Here is a 22,828-nt window from a genome sequence, read left to right on the forward strand (position 1 = left end):
CCAGGGAAATCCTGAAGCATAACAATCACCCATACTCCGGTTACATAAGCATCAGTTCAACCGAAGGCTGACTTTCAGTAATGGGCCCTTACATCAGCGCCCGCAACCTAGAGTAGATATTTAAACATTGTATTTTTAACACAACTAAATAACAACCTACTTCTCATTAGTGTGCCTATAACTCTTCTACGCCTTTTGAACGGACATAACCGCTAAATTTGTCGTTGATACGCTATTTACGACACGTGTTTAAATATGTCGTTTATCTCCCACGCCAATTTTGACAGTGGCTATATAATCAGCCCGGTCGAGTCTCATAATGACTCATGTGACAGGGGTGCTCGCCGGAATGATTAAACCACGGGCCGTCCACCATCAGCGCTGATGAATGCAGCCGTAACTCCACCACGTGTTAACTGGGCATTCATCATCGGCCGGCGGGCGGCTCCAAAAGAAACACGGAGGACGGGGCGGGTCACGCAGCCGGGGGTCCGGCCACTGACTACTGACTGGAGCTGGAGCGGGGTGTCTCGGACCAGGCCGCCGGCTGGGCCAGTGTGCCATATACCGGCATATGGTCCATGTTGGGAGTGGGCCGACGGCGCAGGCAGCGGCGACGTCCCAGACGGCTGCGGTCGGTGGTTAATCTGATGTGACGGCGGGTGCCCAGCGCTGTGCCCGGAGCGTCTGGTCAGCGTCCACTGTCTACCACCACCGGCCGTGACCGGGGCACACGTCATCTCGGCCGGCCCAGAGGCGGCAGGCCCACCGACCAACCCTCCACGACCACATCGCTCAACGTCCGACCGACACGGAAACTTCATCAGACAAACTGTGTAGCGCCGGCGCCAGGGCCGCCGCCGAGACCTGTTTGTTGTCTGCAGAGATGGTGTCCAAAACAAAACAACATTACTTCGTCTTCCGACGCAGAAGTTGGCACCAGTTCGGTGGAATTTCCTCCCAGACGGCGCTGAAACATTCCAGGAGCGACCCGCGGCGCAGTCGGCTGGTTTCAGCTCCCCGTGTGTATCGTTCCGCTGCGTCTGAGCGTCCGCCAGTTCCAAACACACGGGCGGCCGCGGCGCCGGAGTCTGGGGCAGAGAGCTTGGCACACATCCTCGCCGGCTGGCGCGCTCCGCCACCAGCGGCGGCGTCCTGTCGACGCTGCCGTCACCGGACTGTGAAGGGACGACGCGCCGCCGCCGTCACTCAGAGTGACCCACCGGCCACCCGAAATAGCCGCTCGGACACAGAGCGTCCCAGAGCGCCGCACAGCCGGCGGTCGTTACCGCAGCCGCGCGGACGGCTTTCAGAGGCAGTAATTGTCGGCGGCTGGCGGCTCGGCGGTCGGTGCCAGGAGCACGGACGGACGGCCACGGCACCACGCCTCGGTCTGTCGTGTCTCTCACACCTCATGCCGACCCAGCTGCGTGAGGTGACGCACGGCGTGTGTGACAGCTCGAACCGTCACCGACACCAGGCCACGTCCGTAGGCCATCCGTCATCGCGTCACCTGCCGCCGTTTAGCTGACCGTCATCGCCGCCCGAGGCCGGCCAGCCGACAGCGATACCATCTCAGGGTGGATGACGTCCGACCAGCGCCACGCGGCCACACCATTAGCCGAGGAACCCCGCACTGGCCGGCCGGCATAATGACTCCGTGCGGTAACAGTCAATTCACTCACACCAGTCAACCTCTCTCACTCTCACACCAGTCAATACACCAGTCAATACGCCAGGGCAGTCAATGGAGGGGTTCTTTGGTCAGCCTGCCGCCCGAGGGCCAGCACCGCCTCCCTTCCTCCCTGCGGGTCTAATGCCGCTATTTCACACGTTTACAACCCTCACCAACTAGGCCCAGAGTCTCCCTCTGAGTTCGGTCTCTGCCCGAGCCGCCCCCATCTCTCCCTGCGCGCCAGTGCCGCACGGAAGACACCACGGGACGATGCGGGCTGAGAGCGGCGGTGACAGCCGGCGGGCCTCTACCGGCTGAGCCGACCCGGGCCGGGGCAGCCGCTAAACACACAGCTAGCTGTAGCTATTTTGGCAGGGCCACCGGCCGTAAACAGGGCGGCGGCGGAGGCGGCGGCGGTACGGGAGGCGGTCGGGGGATGGGCATACACCCAGGGCCCCTGGAGACGGCGCCTGTCTCCAGCCAGTGTTGTGTCTCTTACCGGCAACTTCACGGCATTAGCTAGCCAGGAGCAGCGGAGTCGCCAGCGCCTAAAACTGCGGTGATAATTTTGCAATACAGCACATGTTAATGGCATGGCTGAATGCGTCTAGACATGTGAGCTTAATCTGATTAACGTCTGTGTTTTTAAATGTCAAGTAAAACCAGCACGCCACGTCTCAGAGTCCATTCAACAACAGTTCTTGCTGACCGACCTTTAAAACATTTCAACAGTATCGAGTCGGTTGGGAAGTCAAATTCGCAGCTGGCTTGTCCTGTTAGAACCCTTCCACCCTCCCCATATCAAAGGTCACCGATGACGCACCTATGCCGCGTCTTCAATTGAATTCCCGGTCTGCTATGGTTCAGACTCGTGCCGTGCCGGAGACTTTCAAAAGCTGACAGCAGAGCCCGACAGCTATAGAAACCAACCCAGTAGAAATGTCGCCATCTTGTAGACGGCACAACTAGGCGATACACCATACCACGCCCTCGCAGCTCGGCTCCCGACCAGCTCCTCAGCAATGCACCATCAATGTGCTTCGCAATCGGGCGATAAATCGACTCTCCAGCCAGGAAAGTCCGGGATCTTGTAGCTGCATGGGTCCGCGGCGCCGCTGCGCTGCTGTTTTCTGCGATAACCAAACCACTCTCCATGGCCATCTATCAAGCCATTGGCTGCATGGTCCAATAACGCCGGCTAGCGGAGGCAGTAAATTGGGTTCATGCAATACGGCTCGACAGCCAGCCGCCGGTAGCCGGTGGCGCGCGTGGCTCAACTTCACCCGGCCAACGGGGCGCGGACGGCTACGTGACGCCGCCCACACCGTCACACGGAGTCGTGTCACGTCACGGCAGGTCCCGAAACGTCACCGGTCAGTCACTGCGCAGCGTCGGACACCGCGCCGTTCTTCGACCGGTGCAAATCCGCTTCATGATAGCCATTCCGCACACACACGGCGAACGTTCCCGACACAGGCCGACTTCGCCGAAAGGCAACAGGCCCATCGTCCGCCGCCGCCGTCGGCGACTGTCGGCCGTCGGACGGCGCGGAGCCATTCCGTCGGGAGCGACGTTCCATCTCAGGGGAGTGATGGGACGCTCTCGTCTCATCTCATCCCAGACAGACAGACAGACAGAGAGACGGGGGCGGCGGAGGCGGCGGGGGCGGCACCAGCGACCACAGCCGCCCGTCTGCCTGTCTGTCCCTGCCAGGGTCGGTACAGAGTGAAACATGTCGCTCGGTCTCGGTCCGTCGCCTCTGTCGGCCGCTGTCCGACAGCTCCATTTGTCCCATGTCCGGCGGGCGGGCTCAGACGGCACCCGGTCACCGTCAGCCTGGCGCCCGGACCAGCACCGCCTGCCCGGTATCGTCTCCAAACTCGGCACACAGACACAGAGACCGCGCCCGCCCAGCTAAAAATATGGCGGCGCCACGTCGCCTGCACACGGGCTATGTCGACCGCGGCGGCGGAGCGTCCGTGCAAGAAGCTGTGGCCGCCAAACGACGGGGCGCTACGGCGCGCGCCAGCTCCTCGAGCGGGCGCCGAGCGCGCTGGGGGCGCAGAGGGCGCCGGGCACGACCACACAGAGCGCCCGTCCTCCCCGCCAGCCGGCATCTGAAGCGCATGCATCGGACGATAACTGACGGCCATACCCCGCCGTCTCCGCATGCCAAACTCAATTGCACGTGACGGTATAGCGGGTGCCTCTCGCGGCACGGGGAGAATGCCATCAGCGCCGCGCGCCGCTCGGTCGGCAGCCGCGGCGGCACGCCCCGCGACCGAGCCAGCGCGTCATCGGCCCAGTCACCGGAGCGTCATCGAAGCACCGGTAGACCGTCATCGAACGCCCGACCGTCATCGCGCGGTGGTGCCGGCGGAGGCGCGATACTCAGAGCTGCCACAGCTCGTCCTGTGGCGGTGCAAGCTGCTAGCCAAAGCAGCGGCCCACGCCCGGCGCCGAGCGGGTCGGCGGCGCGGGCCAACTTCGCCCGGCCGGCCGACACCTGACGAGGTAATCCGGTTACCAGCCCAAAGTTGGCCGGTAATTAGCATACAGCTCATCACACCAGCAGATAGCGGGCCCGGAAGGTTCACAGTTCCGACCGACCCTAGCTGATGCCCGGGTAACTGAATCGATCGGGTTCGTATGATCCCCTGCAGCGGCCGCTGATAAGAGACGAGCTCGAAAGTGAGAAACCCGGCCAGCCTGCCAGGAACGTCGTCCAAAGATCGCCGAATCAAATGAAACTACTTTCCCGGCGATGAATCAGCGCGGGATATCAGCATGTGAGTGGGCTGTCATTCAAACTTAGAGGAGCCCACCACTTCACACTATAGTTCGTTTTTCTTAAGTTCGACCCTCACTCAAATCGTCTCTTTGAACACAGCACGAGAATTGCTAGCTGAATTACTGAGAAAACTGACTGACGCACATTGATTTCACAGACGATTAATTTATTCAAAAGTATTTCTTCCTGGCTCTTATTTCCCAGACTCCTAGCTCGTATTTGCCTATATATACAACCCCACAGGGAAAGACGACTTATCAGAAATTATAATTGAACTAGTCAATAAATCGTACGGCGTTTAACAGAAGGGTATATAATTATCGGTGTTAAAACTTATTTGGAAAATATTATTCGTATCTCTAGTACAATGTGCGCTAACCAGTTTTTTTAAGTAATTCAGCTAGCAATTCTCGTGCTTTGTTAAAAAAGATGTTTACAGTGAGGGTCGAACTTAGAAAAAAACGAACTATAGTTGCCAGCCGTCTTGCAGTGAGGTAATCTTCAGAAATGAGCAAAATTGACGCGGTCTCACCGATGCAGACAGAGCTGGGCAGACAGTCAAACTATTTCGGCAGACAATCTCGGCTGCGCCCGCCCTACCACTCGAGGACTTTCCGGAGAACTTGCATCACAGTTCGACTGCTTTTCATAATATTGCAGCTGCAGTTACTTTCCATATATTTAGCCGCGCAGGTTTCATTTGATTTTCATATTCAAACGTAAACAGCACAGGACGGCCTTAAACAGTAGTTCGCAAATGAGAATATCTTGTAACGGCCAGTGCGAATTCAGAGTGCGTTTTTAAGGATCAACGAACCAAAACAGGAGCTGTGATTATAGGTTGGCCGGGTCTGTTTTGGTTCTGACCGGTGAAAACAGACTCCGGACGAGGGAAAACAGCATCGATCGGACGTCACGGTTGGCCAGCCCGCCCTACGCCTCCTGCCAATGGTGCGCCCGGTCTCACATCAAAGATGAGTGGGTGAGTCCGGCCATCAGGGTTCCTCCAGTGGCCCCCGCGGCCGACGGTTTGATAACGGGGCGTTCAGAACCCACTGTCAGTGGGCCGATCGAACAGTGCAAGGAATGCCAGGTCCATTGGTCTTATTTTAGACAACATACCGACTTATTGTGAAATGCAGTTGGTGATCTATAATCCGCTGGGAAATACACCCGTCATTGTTCGTGAATCACCCGTCGGAATTTCACAGAGTTCAACTCGTTTCCCAACGCTATCAATATCCATTTCGCAACGTAACTGATATTCATTCAGAAAGCAATCAGTCATGATGTATCACATAATGATATCTCCCTGCAAACTTTGTTACTACAAACAAACTCCATCTCAACTAACAACCAAACAACCAAACAAATCAGCCGACCGACAGGCGACGACGGGCGAGCTAGCGGAGAGAAACAACCGAATGTCCGTCCGATATCCCCTCATCTATCCGATTACACCCACTAACAAATCGCATTCGGCGCCGGGCCGGGCCCCGGTCGACTCCAGCCACCCCCACTCCCTCCCCGAGATCTCACCTGTGACCTTATCGCGGATGAGTTTGCAGCTCTCGACGTCGCCGACGCTGCTGAAGAGACTGCGGATCTCCTCCTGTGACATGGTCTGCGGCAGGTAGTTGACGATGAGGTTCGTCTTGGACTCCTCTGTGTGGCACTGCTGCTGACCCGGCGAGCCGCCAGAGACCGGCTTCGAGTCGGCCCCAGAGGCGGCGTGCACGCCGCCGTTGCTCGTCAGACCGTCTAGTTCGACGCCGTTCATCATGGATGTGACTGAGTCTGAGGGTGGAGCGGGGGACGGTGGCCGGCGACTCGTCAGTAGCGGGGAGCGGTCGGCCGGGAGAGGGATGGGGACGGGGGAGGGGACAGGGGGCGGCAGAGGCCGACAGGACAGGTGTGTGAGACATCATCCAACACCTGCGACACGCCGACAGACAGACAGACAGACAGACAGACAGACAGACAGACAGACAGACAGACGGACGGATGGAAGGACACGTCGGTCGACGCCCACACGGCCGCCGCGCTCGACACGGCGCCACCCACAGCTGTCACTCTGAGTCAACTCACACTGCCGCCGAGCCAGCGGAGGGAGCCACCGAACACAGGATATTCAGAGACACACAGGATCACACAGCTCGCAGACGACCTTACAGATCACAGAGGACGACACAGCCCACAGAGGGGCACAGCCACAGTCAAGCTCCTACACGTCCGCCCTAGTTCGAACACGTTCAGACAAGGCTAGATTAATCCCCAGACGAACATCTCCGCCGCGCACGCCATGTCGTGCCTTCATTTCAGCGCCGTCGCCGCGCACCCGACACCGGCCGGCCGGCCATTCCAGTCTTATGAGATTGCCTCACAAGGAATCCCCACAAATCCCCGGTAAGAGCGACGCAGTTCCGCGCCGACACGCCGCAGAAAATGGCCGCACCACATCTGCGTCTCGGAGCCCGTCCTGGGCCGTCAGCCGCCGTTCGCGTGCGGCCACAATGGCCGAGAGGAGGCTCTGCTGCCGTGGGCGGCGGCCAAAGAGAGCCTATTCAGCGGCGGACCGCTGTGGTCCAATGTGGACGGCGTCGTTAGGTGGAGGTCCGGGCCGTAACCCATTCAGGTCGGCACACAGTGCTCCGCCCCCGCTCCGGCGATGGTGACCGGCCGCCTGACGACCGGCCGGCCGGCACGGAGGGGCGGAGCCGGCCCGGCGCGGCGCGGCGCACGGCCGGCCGTAAAGGCAGCACTTCTGCAGCGACAGGTAGTGGTCGGCGGCGGCCCGCCCTCGCCGTCCTCTTCCTCCCGGACCTGACCCGGGCCGGTCATCTGGTTAGTCCTCCCGAACGGTCGCCGGTGGGCGCCACGTGGCTCTGCCGCCGGCGGCGCCCCGGCAATCGATTCTCCCCGCCGATCCGGTCTCCCGGAGTGGGTCCATGACGCAGGCGGTGGACGGGCTGATGGCCGAGCGTGACGTCATCGGCGGCGGCCGAGCTCCCATTATCCAGGCGTGGTCTGCCGCGGACGGGGCGGGGCCCTGCACGAGCACGCCGTACAGAGCGGCGCTGTGAATGGCAGAGGCGAGACGGCGGCCAGAGACCGGGCAGGTGCCTACACTGGTCCGCGACCAGTTCCAACAGCGGTGGTCTGATCCCAGCGGGGCCGTAATCCAATATACGGGAACAAAGACAGAATCCCTTCTGCACCATTACAAGAACAGATGAAACCATCTTCAGCCGGAAATCGTCCTCAACGATTCCAATTACTGGCTAGCATGCAACGCTGAGTGCCTACTTATCTAGCTAGAACGAAACGGCACAGGCCGTTCGGCAGCAGCCGCCGTCACAAAAACGCTGCTGCGCCGCTGACAAAACACCGACGACCCGCCGCTGGCGCAGGTGCCCAGATCTGTCAGCCGGCAGCAAGTGGCGCCGACAGCTGTCATTGACAGCCGGCTGCCTGTCAGACGATCGGCCGGCGTCTGTCAGCTCCCCTCGGTGACGGCACAGTCAGCCCCGCCGCCACTCACGAACACCGCACATGGAGCGATCATTCATCAGAGGGGTCCACCGACCGGTCCGACGCCGGGCGCGTGCCAATTTGGAGGGGAGGGAGGGGAGGGGTGGCACGCGCCGTCCCCTCCCCTCCACCAGCCGGCAGAGGCAGGTGGGACGCCACTGCCGCTGGGACGCCGGCGGTGGATTTAACGACACGCCCGTCAGCTCTGCCGTGATTCCACCCGGTCCGGTGAACCAGCAGCCCTCGATCCCCGGCGCTCCCATCTCCGCCGCGTCGGACGGCGGTGGCCAACGTCAACACGAACACAGCGGCCGGCTCCGACCGTGATGCTGCCGTGACCGACCGACCCGGGCCGGCGAACCAGACACCGGACGAACAGAGAAGCCCCCGCCACCGACCGACCGGCGGCCGCGACAGGCGGATATTCCTACGCCAGCGCCGACCGGAACAGGGCAGACACCCGATACGTCCGCGCCGAATCGGAGCGCTCGCGGCGTACGGTGGCTGTGGGTCGGGCGGGGTTCCGCGCTGTCACTTTCCACCACCCTCGCCGCTGCTAGCCCCCTCCAACCCAACCCGACCGAGCCCCCACCCACCGGCGTCGAAGTCGATCGATGGGGCGCCGTCCGATCGACCGGTCGGCGCCCGAACCGGCCGCCGGCCATCGCCAGCACCGCCGTGATTGTCCGATGCAATTAGCTAACAGGCCGGCGCGTGACAGAGCCTCCGCCGCCGCCCGGCGCTCGGTGCGCTCGGGCCGGCCGCCGCCGCCGTCTTTGTGTGTTCGAGAGCGCACCAGCTGCGCCGCGGGCACATCGACCCGGCGCCGGCGGCATTGTCCCGCCCGGCCCCGGGGAATCGCACTCATGGCGGCCGCACATGATGGGGGTAAAGTGCAGCGCCGCCGTGTCGCCGCCATCTGTGGGGTTCGGACAGAGCCAGCTGGGGGTACCGTGTGTCGTTCCCGCCGGCTCCCGTCGCCGGAAGGCTGGCGGAGGCGCTCAGTCAGCGCTACTCAGCGTCGACAGAAATACCCGGCCGAGAGCGCCGACACCGGCCGCAGAGTGGTTACCGCCGCTCGGCTCTCCAAAGGTCACCGGAAGCCGGTCGTCTCCCGCCGCGGGCGCCGACCCGTCGGCAGTTAACCGCAGCACGTCACGCATCAATCAGCTGCGCCGAACGCAGCTGACTGATCCGCTGCTCTTGGCGTGACCCGGAGTCGGCCCGCGGCGCCGCCCGGTCGGCCGGGACCGGAGCTCGGCCCGCCGCGGCGGCGGTGAGCTCCGCAGAGCGCCGCCGCGCCGTGAGTCGGTGTCGGCGGCGGCCGCGCTGGCAGCCGGCGGGGACCGTCGGCGGCTCAAGTGTTCGCCGCGCGGCTGGCTCCTCTGGCGACGCGCCAGCCGCCGCCGCCGCCGCCAGTGAGCCGCCTTTGTATCTTTTGTTTCCGCCTGCCGTCGCCGACGCTCCGGCACCTGTACAGACGAGACCAGGGAGGGGACCGGAGCCAGGACGGCGGCTGGGCTCGGTCAGAGGAGCAGACAGCATAGTGCAGCATATAGCATAGTCAGGCTAGCATAGTCAGACTAGAACACAAGCCAATCGGGGATTAACATCACTTCTCCAATTAGAAAAGTTCAAGGGATAGGTGCAAAGAAAACTCAAGGATGAATGGAGCGACCCAAACTTGGAGAAATTTCGCAAAAGCCGCGCATGTAGGTATGTAGTTAAAGATAGTACCTACTAGCTAGGTACGCTTATTGCTTATGCTAATGCACAAAGTTTCATAGCATATGCCTATTACATGAGAATATCATGTATGCGATACAGCAGCATCAGAATCTACTTACTGCACGCAAGACCTATCACAATAAAGTCCTGAGAACTAGGACAACTGCCTCAGGCTAATTGCATCTCCTCTACCAAACAATTGCCTTCTGTCCTCGGTGTTTTTCTTCTTCTGAGAACTCCCTAGCAATCATCCATCCAAACAGGACCGACAATAAGGCACAGGGCACGCACCGTGCGCCATCGAATAATGCCCGACGCAGACTCTGGGGCAGCGCGCGGTAATTGCGTCCGGCCGAACAAACATAATCGTCATCGACCACTCGCCATTACCGGACACCGACACAAAACGTCATTACCCAACGGCGCGCGGGCACGCGACCCATACAACTGGCCAATGGGAGCCAGGCGGCGCCAGCTGCTGTATGTCGCCGTCTGGTGACTGGAATATTGCTGAAAGTAAATGACCCAGGTACTGGTAATTAACGCCACCACCGACCGCAGTTCTTTGAATGGGCGCATAACAGTGAGAACGCGCCATGCAAGCAAGGGTGCATCCATGCAAAACGAAGGGTGATCTCGAATAGGAGTGCTTCTGTTCGTGCCAGAACCATGAAGATTTTTCAGATGCTAGCTCGGCTTTGAGGCAGGCTCAATGACAACAGTCTCTGTGACATCATAGGTGCTTTGCTATCCTATATTTACTCTAGCTGGCTCGCTGCCATGGCAACCATTGACAACAAACCGGAGTACGTCCAGGAAACCATCGTAACTGAACCGCAACACGTCTCTGATGAGCAGTCTATTTTGGTCCGGATTCTGGCCGCATGAACCCGACCTCCGCACATCGAGTAGCGCACGTGAAAGAGTTCCTTCGGCGGCACGCTTTTACAGATAGTCAATCGCGGCTCTATACCGCTGCAGCGCACATCGCCGCAAGGATGGATTTCATTAGTCAGAGGCGTGCACATTCAGACTAGCTCGCCAGAGATCAATCGTGCCATTTTCTGTAAAAATACACCCGGATAGATGGTTCCAGTGAGCTAAACTAGAATGGCGAGCTATCCATGTAAGCAACTGGGCCAATGTGTAATCAGCCAAGTGAGGTAACCAAAAACCTTTCCAAGCGAAAACTCTTTTCAAGCGGCGGTATTGCCACTCAGCACTTCAGATCAATTTTCAGCATCAAACCAAAAGCATTTCGCCATCAGCAAGTTTTACACTGCTCAAAGAAACTGAAACGATTCTGCATTGTTACCAGCTCAAATTCAGTCTCATTTAAACATTCCTGATTCAAATGTAGCCCTCATCAACACAAGTGCTTTGGGTGGACAAAAACCATCAACATGGATACTGGACAGCATGGGGTGTCAGTACGGTACAGCTCACCGAGGTAACGAGCCAGAAAACACGTGTGGATAACGACAACGGAAACACATACAGTGGGTCAGACGGAACACACTACAAAGACACCGCCAGACGGCAGCGCAGCCTGCAGACAGCTCAGAACGGCCACACCGCCCCTCTTCACTGGGAACTTTTAAGGCCTGGCTACACTATGCGTTTTCTGCGTGCGTGTTTTGCGAGTTTGCGTGATTTGTGTAATATCGTTCTAGAAAAAAGTTATAACTTATATAACTTCTTTAACACTTACTTAAAAGTTAATAAAACTTTTATATTAATTAAAAGTTTATATGAAAAAACATAACAAAAACGTTATGTCGTTTCTTTCTAGAACGATATTACGCAAATCACGCAAACTCGCAAAAAAACGCACACAGAAAAAGCATAGTGTGCCCACTCCCAGGCCTTTAGAAGGCTGACTGTGGCATGAAAAAACACCAATGACAATTTGACATTCACACCTTCAAAACCAAACATGGACACTAGGGCGGGTCATCCGATAACTTTTTTTTTCGAGGACACAAAATGAAGACCGAAATTCCTACGGAGCATGTCACAAGAAGACTGTGTGAATTTTTTCAATTTTTTTGGTTGAGGTTGCGGGTCGCCGCAGCCAATTAATCGACCGGGTTTTTCGCTACATTTTCACTGCACGCGAGTTTTGAGCACAAATATCATGTAATTAATTATTTTCAAATATATACCTTGAAACTTCAGCTATTCCTCAACCTATTCTGTAAGTCTGTTGGCTGTATCTCTCTAACTGTGGCCATGGTGCCATGCTCTCTGTATCGGTTTTCCGCAACTCGATCGCAGCGCCATCTCTTGAGAGGACTGTTAACCTTGCGTCGGTCGAGACAGTATGCATTCTGCTGATGCGATCTTAGGACGCTGATGAAAAAACGTGAGGCACAGGAGCGTATATAGCGTGAAAGCTGTCAATTGCAATTAAATTAGCCATGAAATTTACATATTAGGGGTTCACCTGACTTTAGCACAGCCATTAATCGCCAAGTGCGATAGTGTCCGCTGGACCTATTAGTCATTTAATTCTGCGCTGAGACTTCAGCAGCATTATTTTCAGTTTTGGCTTCGATTTCTTGCATGTAAATTTAACCTTTTTTAATGCAAACCTAGTGTTAGAATTGAACAGTAGCAGCTCAATTGCAGAATAAGTACTAAGTTAGCCCGGCTTCATCTGACAGCAGACTGAGGATGAGTTGCGAGGTATCCTGCTGATCGGCGATCCGCGTATCATATCACTGCCCGAGTCGCGCGTTCTCATCGGACCATCAGATCCCATTTTGATGACCTATTGGGGCTGGGCCACCGCAACAAGCAGTGGAGCATCGAGCTTTGAGGGAAACTGACCTCATAATAACCGCAGTAGTAGCTGCTAAGCGGTCGCCGGCGCAATTTGTGATCCCAATCATGTGACATTGTTGCAGTTAGTGGAAAGGAGCCTCCATGTCGAAACGGAACTAATGCCGCGTGGTGGTCCTCGGTGACACTTCACATTCTGTTCTCGGATAGGCAAGTGATTACAAAGGAAATGCCCTTCTGCATTTTACGTGCATAAGGATGCGTCGTTTATCATGATAAATAGGATAGCCGTGCTGGATCATCGGCTAGGACGAGCCTGCTGGACGAGCATATTGCTTCAGTAAATGAGCCGGTAGTCAGTGCTTATTCTATTTTACACCAAAATCAGACAAGGGCCAAATTATTAAACAAGTTTACAAGACTTGTGGAAAAGCCACTGGACTAAAGCCGCGCCGATCAGTGGACCATTTACTAAGAGTGCCTGTGCATCGAGCAGGAACCGTTCGTGCCGTTTCGGGCAACGCCATGCAGTCCAGATCAGAGAACACTTCTGAACAGCCCGGAAGCAGACTTCACCTCTTGACAAATCCTGAGGTAGCTGTCAGTAAGTAAGCTTGAGCCCTTGAATTTGGTAAAATGGCTTACGTTGGCAGCTTGCAAGTTACGTATTCCGTCGCGATCGCCCATCATACAACATATATTGACCAGCTTCGAACTATCACCGAGTTCAATGTAGTTCACTATGTCCCAATGTGGTCCGAAATTACGGAGTAAACATTGCAGAGACGGATTACTCCAAAGCATCCCGCTATTGCGAGACCTCTCAGCTCATCGGTCTGTGTCATTTGCCCAGTGATCGACAGGAATAAGTACCGGGCTCACTATAGGAAACTTTTTTGGACTGCCACTAGCCGATACAGACAGCCAGCAAACAGTGCATACGCTGCGATGCTTGCTGAACTAAGGAATGGTGATAAAAAGACTCGAGACACTTACGGCAAAAAAGTATAAGAAGTGAATGAGGCAGGAGACAAAGATATGCGATTCTATCAGCATTTTGCAATAAACAAGTCATGCACTACATGCAGCTCATAGATCGGTCCAAAAAACGCGTTACAGAGTCACCAATAGCAATCTCGCTGGAAGAGGGACGAGGGTGACCTTCGACCCGCTGCTTAGCAAATTAATTTCGATCCGGTGCATACCCATACTCACTACTCAGGCAGTGGAGCGAGCCGTCCGGCTCCTAACTTAGGCAGCATACGCTGTTGTTATTAAGAGAGCACGTCTCAGTTACATCATGTGTGCCATCAGGACGCAATGCAGCGCTCTCATGCCGGCGTTTGAATCAATTATCGAAGTGTGATTTTCTGTCCTAGGACGGTAAGGTGGCTGGCTACATTGCATTCAAAAATGATCATACGGTTTGGACTGATTTTATCTGTCTGCAAAACTTAATTTAACTGATAAACATATATCAAAGTTAAGCATCTCGCTGTTTTCTTGGCGAAATCACATAGCTTCCGGAGCAACTTAGTATATGGATCGAATGGGTACAACTCACCTAGTGTCAAATAAGGAACACCAGACACTTAGGAACACCAAAGAACACCATATACCCGACGCGGCAGCGGCAATATACCCTGGCAGCGGCTGCGTCAGCTTTTAACGGTCGGAAAGCCGTCAAAACCAATGTTATGCCAAACTCGCTCAATAGATGGCGCTGGTTTCGTTGCGCTCAGATCGCCGATGCTAATCGCTATTCTGAGCACGATTCTGCCACTGGGGTTTCCAAACTTTGTGAAGAGGTGGGGGTAAGCATGTAGAACTAGGAAAGTGGTAAATATAGTATCTTTCTCGATTTTTTCCTACTAAATTTTGCAAACAACGAGAAAAATTAGCAAAAGTGGTCTCGAAAAACCGTGGACGGCGCGCCCAGTTCCTTTTCAAAAATTCGCAAAAAATATGTTTTAACCGTTTTATGGATCAGCCCGTAGGAAAATCGCTCTTCACTTGAAAACTTTTTTCATCGACCCGCCCTAATGGACACATTTGACACACACCAGCCCACACGGGCACTCTCAAACTCTGTTCACTTCACACTAATTGGAAATGAAACCACAAGCGCACACATAGAGACACAGGCTCGGCGATTGTGCGTTCGGAAAATGCGGGCTGGGAGGGCCAGGAGTGCCGGGGCATCAACATCAATGTCAATACAATACATGTGCGAGACGGACAAGCACAATGGACATCGTTGTAGGCAAACAGTCCCTTCAATGTGCTAATACTCAACGGTACCCTAGCAGTTCAGACAAATCTTTAATCTAAACATATTTTGGGCAATATGTTCTCAAAACAACTGGTGACCCAAATCCTGCGTCATCTGTCCCGGAAAACATGAACGATTCATTATAATACCATTAATTAATTATAACCTACCCCTAGCCAAAAACGTCACATTTGTCCCACTATGCACCCGCCCCGCCATATGGGCCACTCATCCCACTATCCACCCCGCCCGCGACCCGCGGCCCGCCCGTCCCGTCACCCAGCGGTCGAACCGCGCCGCCGAGAAATACCAGAGGGCACCTGCCTGTCAGGCTGGCATACGAGAGGCTGGCATGCTCCGCCTCCTCTTGTTGAACTCGATCCATGGAATGGTATGATACAGAACCAACCAGAAATAAACACTCAGACCCGCACGGCGTTGGTCGGCAGGAGCATCAAGATGCTTACCTCGCAACTGAGACGAAAACTCAGGTAAAAGCGACCAGTAAAACCGAATAAAACTGGAACTGAACACCCGTGCGCGAGAGCACGCCCGGCGACTGGCGGCGTTTCAACAGGACTGAGGGGCGGCGGACGGCCGGCGGAGCGGGCGGGACGGGCTCCTGCCTGGCGGCGGCGCGCAGCTGACCCGCCGGCGGCGCGCGCAGCCGGCGGGCCCGGCCAATCAGCGGCCGTCACCATGACAACCACCGCCCGAACCGACTGCTCGGTACGCTATCCACGCTTTTTTTCTGACGTTCTTTTTCCAGTGTTGCGCGGTTATGGAAAGCACCAAGTTGTAAGAAGTTTTGCCGCAATTGGGTTGGAGCGAAGTCGCGGCAGTCGGCTGCAGTCGCGTGCTTCCGACAGCCTCTCCGGGACAGGGGAGCGGGTTAAAGGGACCCTCCCACCTTCAAAAAAGTTAATGAATTGGCATGAAAGTGATGTCACTCGGTTCAGAAAGAGCAAAAATGAATATCTACCAAATTTCATCGAAAAATATTCACCGGTTTTCAAGATATTAGACTTTTACTTGTGTTTACTTTTGGGATCTCCGCTGTTCCTAGCGACTTTATTTGAAAGTGCGGCATTTTTTGCGCGCAAAGCAGCATATACCACCGCGTGCTGCCAAACGTTTTAGTAAAAGATTTAAAAATCGTTAGATCTCCGCTGACGTCACAAATTCTAAGGGGGCATACCAATGCATTAGCCCCTTAGAATCCGAAAACTGCAAGTTTGAAATTCCATATCTCCGAATTAAAGCATTTTTCGATGTTGTGAATGCCCAAACCGGTATTTTCAGGCCATGGCCACCAATTTGGCTATCTCAACTCAAAACTAATGTTAAGGTGGGAGGGTCCCTTTAATGTGAGGCGCGTCCGCCTCTGACGTCACGTCGCCCGTGAATACCGAATGTGACGGATGCGCTGACAGGCCGCTCACCCACTTATTGCGGCGCTAAATGTAGAGCCGCCGGGGATTCACCCTTGGATGCACCCCCAGTTAGCAATGATGCAGGCAGGATCCACCTACCTCTGGAGCCGAAGTGCGGACAAGGCGCGTAAGGAGTTCTCGCCGAGACCAGGGTGAACGGGGTCTTACACGGCGACGGCCTGCCGAATCTGCCAGACATCTTCACGACCGGCGGACGGAGGTGCGAGAAGGACAGGAGAGAGGCGGCTGGATCTGCGGGGTAGCGGTGCAACAGCTCAGTGACATGCTCAGGGCAGCCGTGACGCCACACTGACACAGGACGGGTGCAGGACAGACAGGGCGGGGTCAACACTCACGACTCACGACGGTCAGACCCCGCTCGATCGGTGGAACGGTGCACACAAGGCTATGGGTAGAAAGCACAGCCATGGCGGGTGGCTGTCAGGAACTGAACTGAGGCGATGGAAGCGGCGGCGCTTGGCAATCGCCAGTTTCATATCGCTGGTCCCCTCTCCATCGCGCCGGGCTGGTGGTAGCTGTTCGTACGAGGTGCTAGCAGGCGTGAATGCACCCGCGGACGATACCCGAATAAAACATGGGATCGACTCAACCCGGGGAATCCCCGTAATGGGGTCGCCGGACACGGCTACACAAGACATCGTCTTTCCGCGATGGAAAATGAAATAGGTACGTACCTACATTTCCAACCGCACGTGAGTTACTTCCATTAAAGGGACCCTCCCACCTTCAAAAAAGTTAATGAATTGGCATGAAAGTGGTGCCGCTAGGTTTAGAAAGAGCGAAAACGAAGATCTACCAAATTTTATCGAAAAATATTCACCGGTTTCAAGATATTAGACTTTTACTTTTGTTTATGTACTTTTTGGGATATCCGCTGTTCCTTGCGACTTTATTTGAAAGTGCGGCATTTGTTGCGCGCAAAGCAGCCTATACCACCGCGTGCTACCAAACGTTATAGTAAAATATTTAAAAATCGTTAGATCTCCGCTGACGTCACACATTCAGAGGGGTATTCAAAAGCATCAGCCCCTCTGAATCAAAACGCTGCAATTTTGAAATTCAATATTTCCGATTTAAGGCATTTCTCGATGTTGTAAGTGCCGAAACCGGTAATTGTGAGCCAGGGACCCCATTTTGGCTATCTCAACTCAAATCTAATGTTACCCTTTAAAGCACATACATGCTCATAGGTGAACATTCTTCGTTCCTAATTCTTATTCGAATTCCCCATTCCATTAGAATTCAAAATGCTAAAACAAAAACACCGAGCATGGAACAGTGCAAAACTATACAATACACTCACACTTCGTTTCTTATTTGTACTTTCCATCATAGTCAGTATAAATTCACTGCAAAACACAAATACCCACCTGCAATGCCCACAACACAAATCAAGCAACAAATATTTACCTACAATCTCGTTACTAACGTCAACGTGACGACTTGCGTGACGACCAATCTGACGACGGTTCCCGTGGCCGTACTGCCCATGCAAACAGATTTTTTTGATACCCAAGCAATTATGTACTCGAAGAGCAGAATATAACAATATCAAGAGCATTTTCTTTTACGATGTTGTAAAATGTCATTACATATTAGAAAAGTTTTAAAAAATTTGTTACAATTATTTAGCAAAGTAGGAATGTCATTTTATTTCTCAAATAATGCTGAATAATTTCGCTTGCATTTTCAAGCATGTCCTGCAACTGCAAAATCAGTTCCGTTCCGGTGAGTGCCGAGCTTGGTGCCGAATGGGTGCAATGCCCTATAGTGGTCTGCAGTTGCACGACATAAATTGCATTGTGTGGCAAATTTTAGCAAGATAATGCCGAACCGGCGGAACGTTGGGTATCCGGTACCGCCCGTACCGGTGTCCGGTAGCGCTCAGTAGCGGCGCAACACCTTCAAGTAAGGGGGGGGGGGGTCACTGCCTTTTGGTCCCATGCAACGCCCATAGGGCTTATGTAAAAATGACAAAGTCAAAGGGGGGCATGGTGCCCCGGTGTCCTCCCCGTTCCGCCGCCTATGGTGGCGCTGTCTTACATCTTCTCATTGGCACCAAGTTTCAAGGTTATGTTTATTCTGGTAGTGGTGCTTACGGCAGGCAGTAGTATCACGTCACACACACACTGTCGATGCAGAGGTTTCTATCGATGTAAGAACAATGATTTGCGGAGCGGGAAGATCGTGCGTGACAATTAGTCTTGAGCTCTGTGAGAAGACTGAGATCGCGGGTTCTAATCCCACCGGCGGCAAGAAAAAGTGCAAGCCAGCGTTACCGTTACTGGAACGTTGCACAAGTATAACAAGGCAAGGAAAGCCTGTCAGGTAGTTGTCATGACAATCATGTATCCTAATGCTTTTTAACTTTTCAAATAATTTTATCTGTGTTGGCATGGACGAAGGCCTCTGCTCCCCATGATGCCAGATGCAATTTAGCGACTTTTTAAGTAGATCACTAGATTGCGCCCACTATATCTCTAGGTAGCGGAGGTGTGCTCAGTAAGGAATGTTGAGAGTCAGTGAGACTGAGAGGGCATGTATAAATATGGGGTGCACGCTGCACGTGCAATAGACATACAAGGAGTTCTTACTTCTTACACGTCTGCGACGTGCTGTAGGCCAAGCGGTTAAATATATTTGTCTGAAACTTGCAGGTCATAAACCGTAGGCATGGATCCTTACCACCTGCAAATGAAATTCTGATGACAAGACCTTCCCAAATCATTCATAGGGTTTTAGCATTGGGGTCAGCTGTCGGGTCAATATTAGGTCAAAGGTCAAATTCTGGGGTATCTCATATCTGTACCTATTCAGTATGACGACAGACGAGGCTTATATATAATAGCCGTTTTCACGACGGGCTATCCGGTGAGTGCACCTATAGTCGTTTTCACGACGGTCTATCCGGCGAATGCACCTGATTTGACCAAATCTGCACCTAATTTCTTTTAAATGTGTCAAATGTGTACCAGATGGCCGTCGTGAAAACGGCTAATTTGACCAAGTCTGCACCTAATCTCTTTTACAGCAAATAGGTATCTGTATTTTATGAATTTATTTCAGTGTTTTAATCGATGATACTCTCTGATGATATGACAAAGCAGGCATATAAGCAAATAGTGCAACCCTAGCTGATAGCTACTAAGAGACACACTGAACCTAATTTGACCAAATCTGCACCTAATCTGCACCAGATGTGCGCCAAATGTGTACCAGATGGCCGTCTGAAAACGGCTAATATGTGCGGCGGAATCAGTAGCTTCTCTGTCCGAAACTCAGTCAAAGTGACTTTAAAAGGTTTTGGGAAGACACTCGGTGTCAGCAAAAATGTAATACTAACAACTTTTCCTAGTAGAGCTTTTCGTTTACCTTGAAATACCGCAAATTTTCATCCATTGCGGGCGCTGCGGGGAATAATTGGCCAAATACCCCCTCCCCCTTGATCCGCCAGTTGGGTTGGAAGCCCTATCACTTCTCCTTTTTTCCATTAAAAAAGAAAATATTCACCGTATCAGGGCTGTGATGAAAAATAAGTGACCTTATAGATCCGATAAGAAAATAGGATTTAGGGGTGCCCTAGTTTGGCACCTTGAGCCTCTGTCCCCCCCCCCCCAATAAAAATCCTTACAGGAGGCCATTGAAGGTCAGTTCAAGCCTCAAGGTCATTGACCTCTGATGACCTCGGATCACTTTTTCGAGTTTTAAAATATCTTGGCCAGGTTTTGTAGCCGAATTGGAATTTAGCAACCATTTGAACATTTACGAAATAGTTTTGGTGCCTTCGTAATATGTTGCGAAGCTGTCAGAGGCGGTTGACACGTACGTACCTACTACGAATACCCGTCAAGACCCCTACTGGTTGACCTGAACTGCTCTGACCCGACCTGACCCGACCTGGTCTAAATCCTTAAAGACATCATCTGTGAATGTGATCAAAATTAACACAATATTCGTGATCAGCACCCCGAAAAAAAAAAACATAGCAACCACGCTTTGCAACTTTCTAATAGGTCCCGATTTTCCCGACTTTTGGGTGATTGACCTGACCTGCAAGGTCAACCGATGACCTAGGACCTTCAAATTGGGTATCATCGACTTCCTCTCGTGACGGGCAGCAACACGCTCGTTTTTTCCGCGAAGCTCTAGCTCGATCAGGGGCCAAACGCGAGGGGGCGTCGTACCACCCCCTCCCCTGTGCCGTCGAAGGACGTAAAATGGCCTGTGCCGGCGAGCGAGGATTAACCCTCGCCAGGCCAGGGGGGTTGATGCAGCACCCCCTAAGTTTTTTTTTTTTGCAAATAGCTTAAAAACGGCGTGGGCGTAGCGCTGCCAAGCATCCTTTTCACGCCGTCCCTGAAAATTTCCGGTCTCAGTCTCTCCAGGTCAGGTCACCAGGTAAAAAAAAAAAACGGTACAAGGTTAGGGTAAAATTTGACTAATTTAGCGGCATCGCAATCACAGAGTTTTTCGTTAACAGCGTGTGATCCATGGCACATAGAGGCAATAGAGCCACCAATTTCAAACATAACTTGGGGCATTTATTTAACACCTATCCTATGATGTTTGAGTTCAAGTGAACCCAGTTCAGGTCACAAGGTCACAAAACCGATACATCGTCAAAATGGCACTAAATGCTTACTTATCTCGCGAATTACCTACCTAAACAATATCAAGCGCCACCCCGAAATAAAGGATTTTATTATTTCGCTGCAAGGGCCCCAGCCATGCCACTGATTTTTTTAATTGCATTATTTTCAGCTTCACGCAGCGACCCCATTTTTCGCTGTCCCGAAACATTAGGTATACACGCTGTTATTTATCATTAACTACTCATACTTCGCTCATAAGTAACTCGTTGAAAATCATGAGCCTGAAGCTACTACATATGATTAGCCCGCTGGTAGCTAGCCCGATTAGCCCACTCGAACTTGTATGGCCTTTTTCATAAAATTGTTGTCGCCGTTCTAAAAACGAGAAAGGTGGGTAGGATCAATGATCATGCTAGGAAAGATGGCACATTTTCTTTACCCGTTATTGGTCGAGCGTGCTGGTTTTGAAGCATCATTTGCAGGCTGTGTCATATTGAGGCACTGATAAACATAGGAAATAATAATAAAAGCAAAAAGAAGCAGACTCAGGCGATAGATAGGTAGCTTACGTGAGTACGTGGCCCGGTTGAAGCTAGACGATCGGTATGAACGAAGAAAACGGCAGAGGACTGCAGATTCCCAAACGATACTGACAACAAACCAAGAATAATCAGCAAAACAACTTAATTACTTAATATACTGATATAAACAGATACAAGATACAATCAAACAATGCTTGAAACAGAACACAGCAGCACTTCAGAGCTTTCGGATCGTATTTGTCGCTGATCGTCGCAGTCGGGCCAGCGCGTGAAAAATCAATAGTGGGGAGAATGCGCAGTGGTCGGCCGCCGGTCCGCCACTATGGAGATGCTAAAATGTTTTGTACAAGCTGCCTTGAGTTTGATGCTAATCATGACCCACTGCTGTGAATAGAAATTAAAATTGTATCACGTATTCGCATAATCACCGCTATGTTTAGGTCGTACGTGTAAGTGAAGGCCTTGAACGTCAACTACGATTTCCTTCATTCATGATCACATTATGAAGGATTCCTGCTTCCATATGGGACATAAGTGTAAAATTTTTAAACCGCATTTCTCTTTCATATACCTACCTACCCACATATTATTTAATTTCGCATAGGCGGCATAATGCATAGTACAGGGCAGCATAATGCGTGCCACTTCACACGAGTGCCCTTCTCCAACGCCCCGCATCGCACAGTGGGGATTTTTCCGATCTAGCACGTATTTATTCGTAGGGGGCAAACCATAGGTAGAATTGTAGCCAGATTGTGCACAGATGTTGGCTGGTGTGTCCTGGTGAGAATTTTACCTGTAAATGTGCATAATCAACATATATAGGGGGTTCAATTGGACCCCCCGCTCAGCCGTTTGGCCCCTGATCAAGCTAGAGCTTCGCGGAAAAGTCAAGCGTGCTGCCTATGACGACATTAGGCCGAATATATCTAATTTCAAAGTCCAAGGTCATAAGCTGACTTTCCAAGTCAGTTTAATGACCTAACTAAAGTTGGGAAATCGAGACCTCTTGAAACTTCGCAAAGTTAGGGTGTTACGGGGTATTTTGGGGTGCTGATCACGAATGTCATGTTAGTTTTGATCACAGACGATGTCTTTATGCATTTAGGCCACTGGCCAGGTCGGGTCAGGTCAGGTTAGATCAATTAGTAGGCGTCCTGCCGGCCATCCATAGAAGTGTCACCTACTACTGATAGCTTCGTAACATGGAACGAAGGCACTAGAACTACTTCGTAAATATTCAAATGGCTGCTAAAATCGAAATCAGCACCAAAGACTACCCTAGAAACAAGTAAAACTCGAAAAAGTGAACCAAGGTCATCAAAAGGTCAATGGCCTTGACTTGACCTTCACGTGACCTTGACACCCACCATTATGCATGGCACCAACATCATTTCACATATTTGAACGTTTAAAACCACAAAAAGACTGGAAACCGCGGATAATGTGAGCTGGCATA

The 22,828-nt window shown here is 52.9% G+C and overlaps 1 protein-coding gene across 17 annotated transcripts in view; it reads right to left on the bottom strand.

Annotated features, from left to right (window-relative positions):
* Positions 1-21,623, bottom strand: part of LOC122363972 (ELAV-like protein 1) — a 40,838-nt gene extending 19,215 nt beyond the window's left edge. For 5 of the 17 annotated variants that reach the window (XM_043333876.1, XM_043333868.1, XM_043333866.1 and 2 more), the window contains exons 1-2: positions 15,106-15,365; positions 6,006-6,263 (exon numbers count right to left, since the gene is read on the bottom strand). In XM_043333876.1, coding sequence (XP_043189811.1) covers positions 6,006-6,263; positions 15,106-15,166 — 319 coding nt within the window. In that variant the 5' untranslated portion in view covers positions 15,167-15,365. Of the gene's footprint in view, positions 1-6,005; positions 6,264-15,105; positions 15,405-16,313; positions 16,467-21,396 lie in introns of those variants that run through there. The other 12 variants (XM_043333863.1, XM_043333865.1, XM_043333862.1 and 9 more) reach the window with 8 other exon arrangements.
* Positions 21,624-22,828: the final 1,205 nt, after the last annotated feature.

This window comes from Amphibalanus amphitrite, unplaced genomic scaffold, assembly GCF_019059575.1.
Source record: "Amphibalanus amphitrite isolate SeventyFive unplaced genomic scaffold, NRLGWU_Aamphi_draft 000650F_arrow, whole genome shotgun sequence".
Lineage (NCBI taxonomy): Eukaryota > Metazoa > Arthropoda > Thecostraca > Balanomorpha > Balanidae > Amphibalanus > Amphibalanus amphitrite.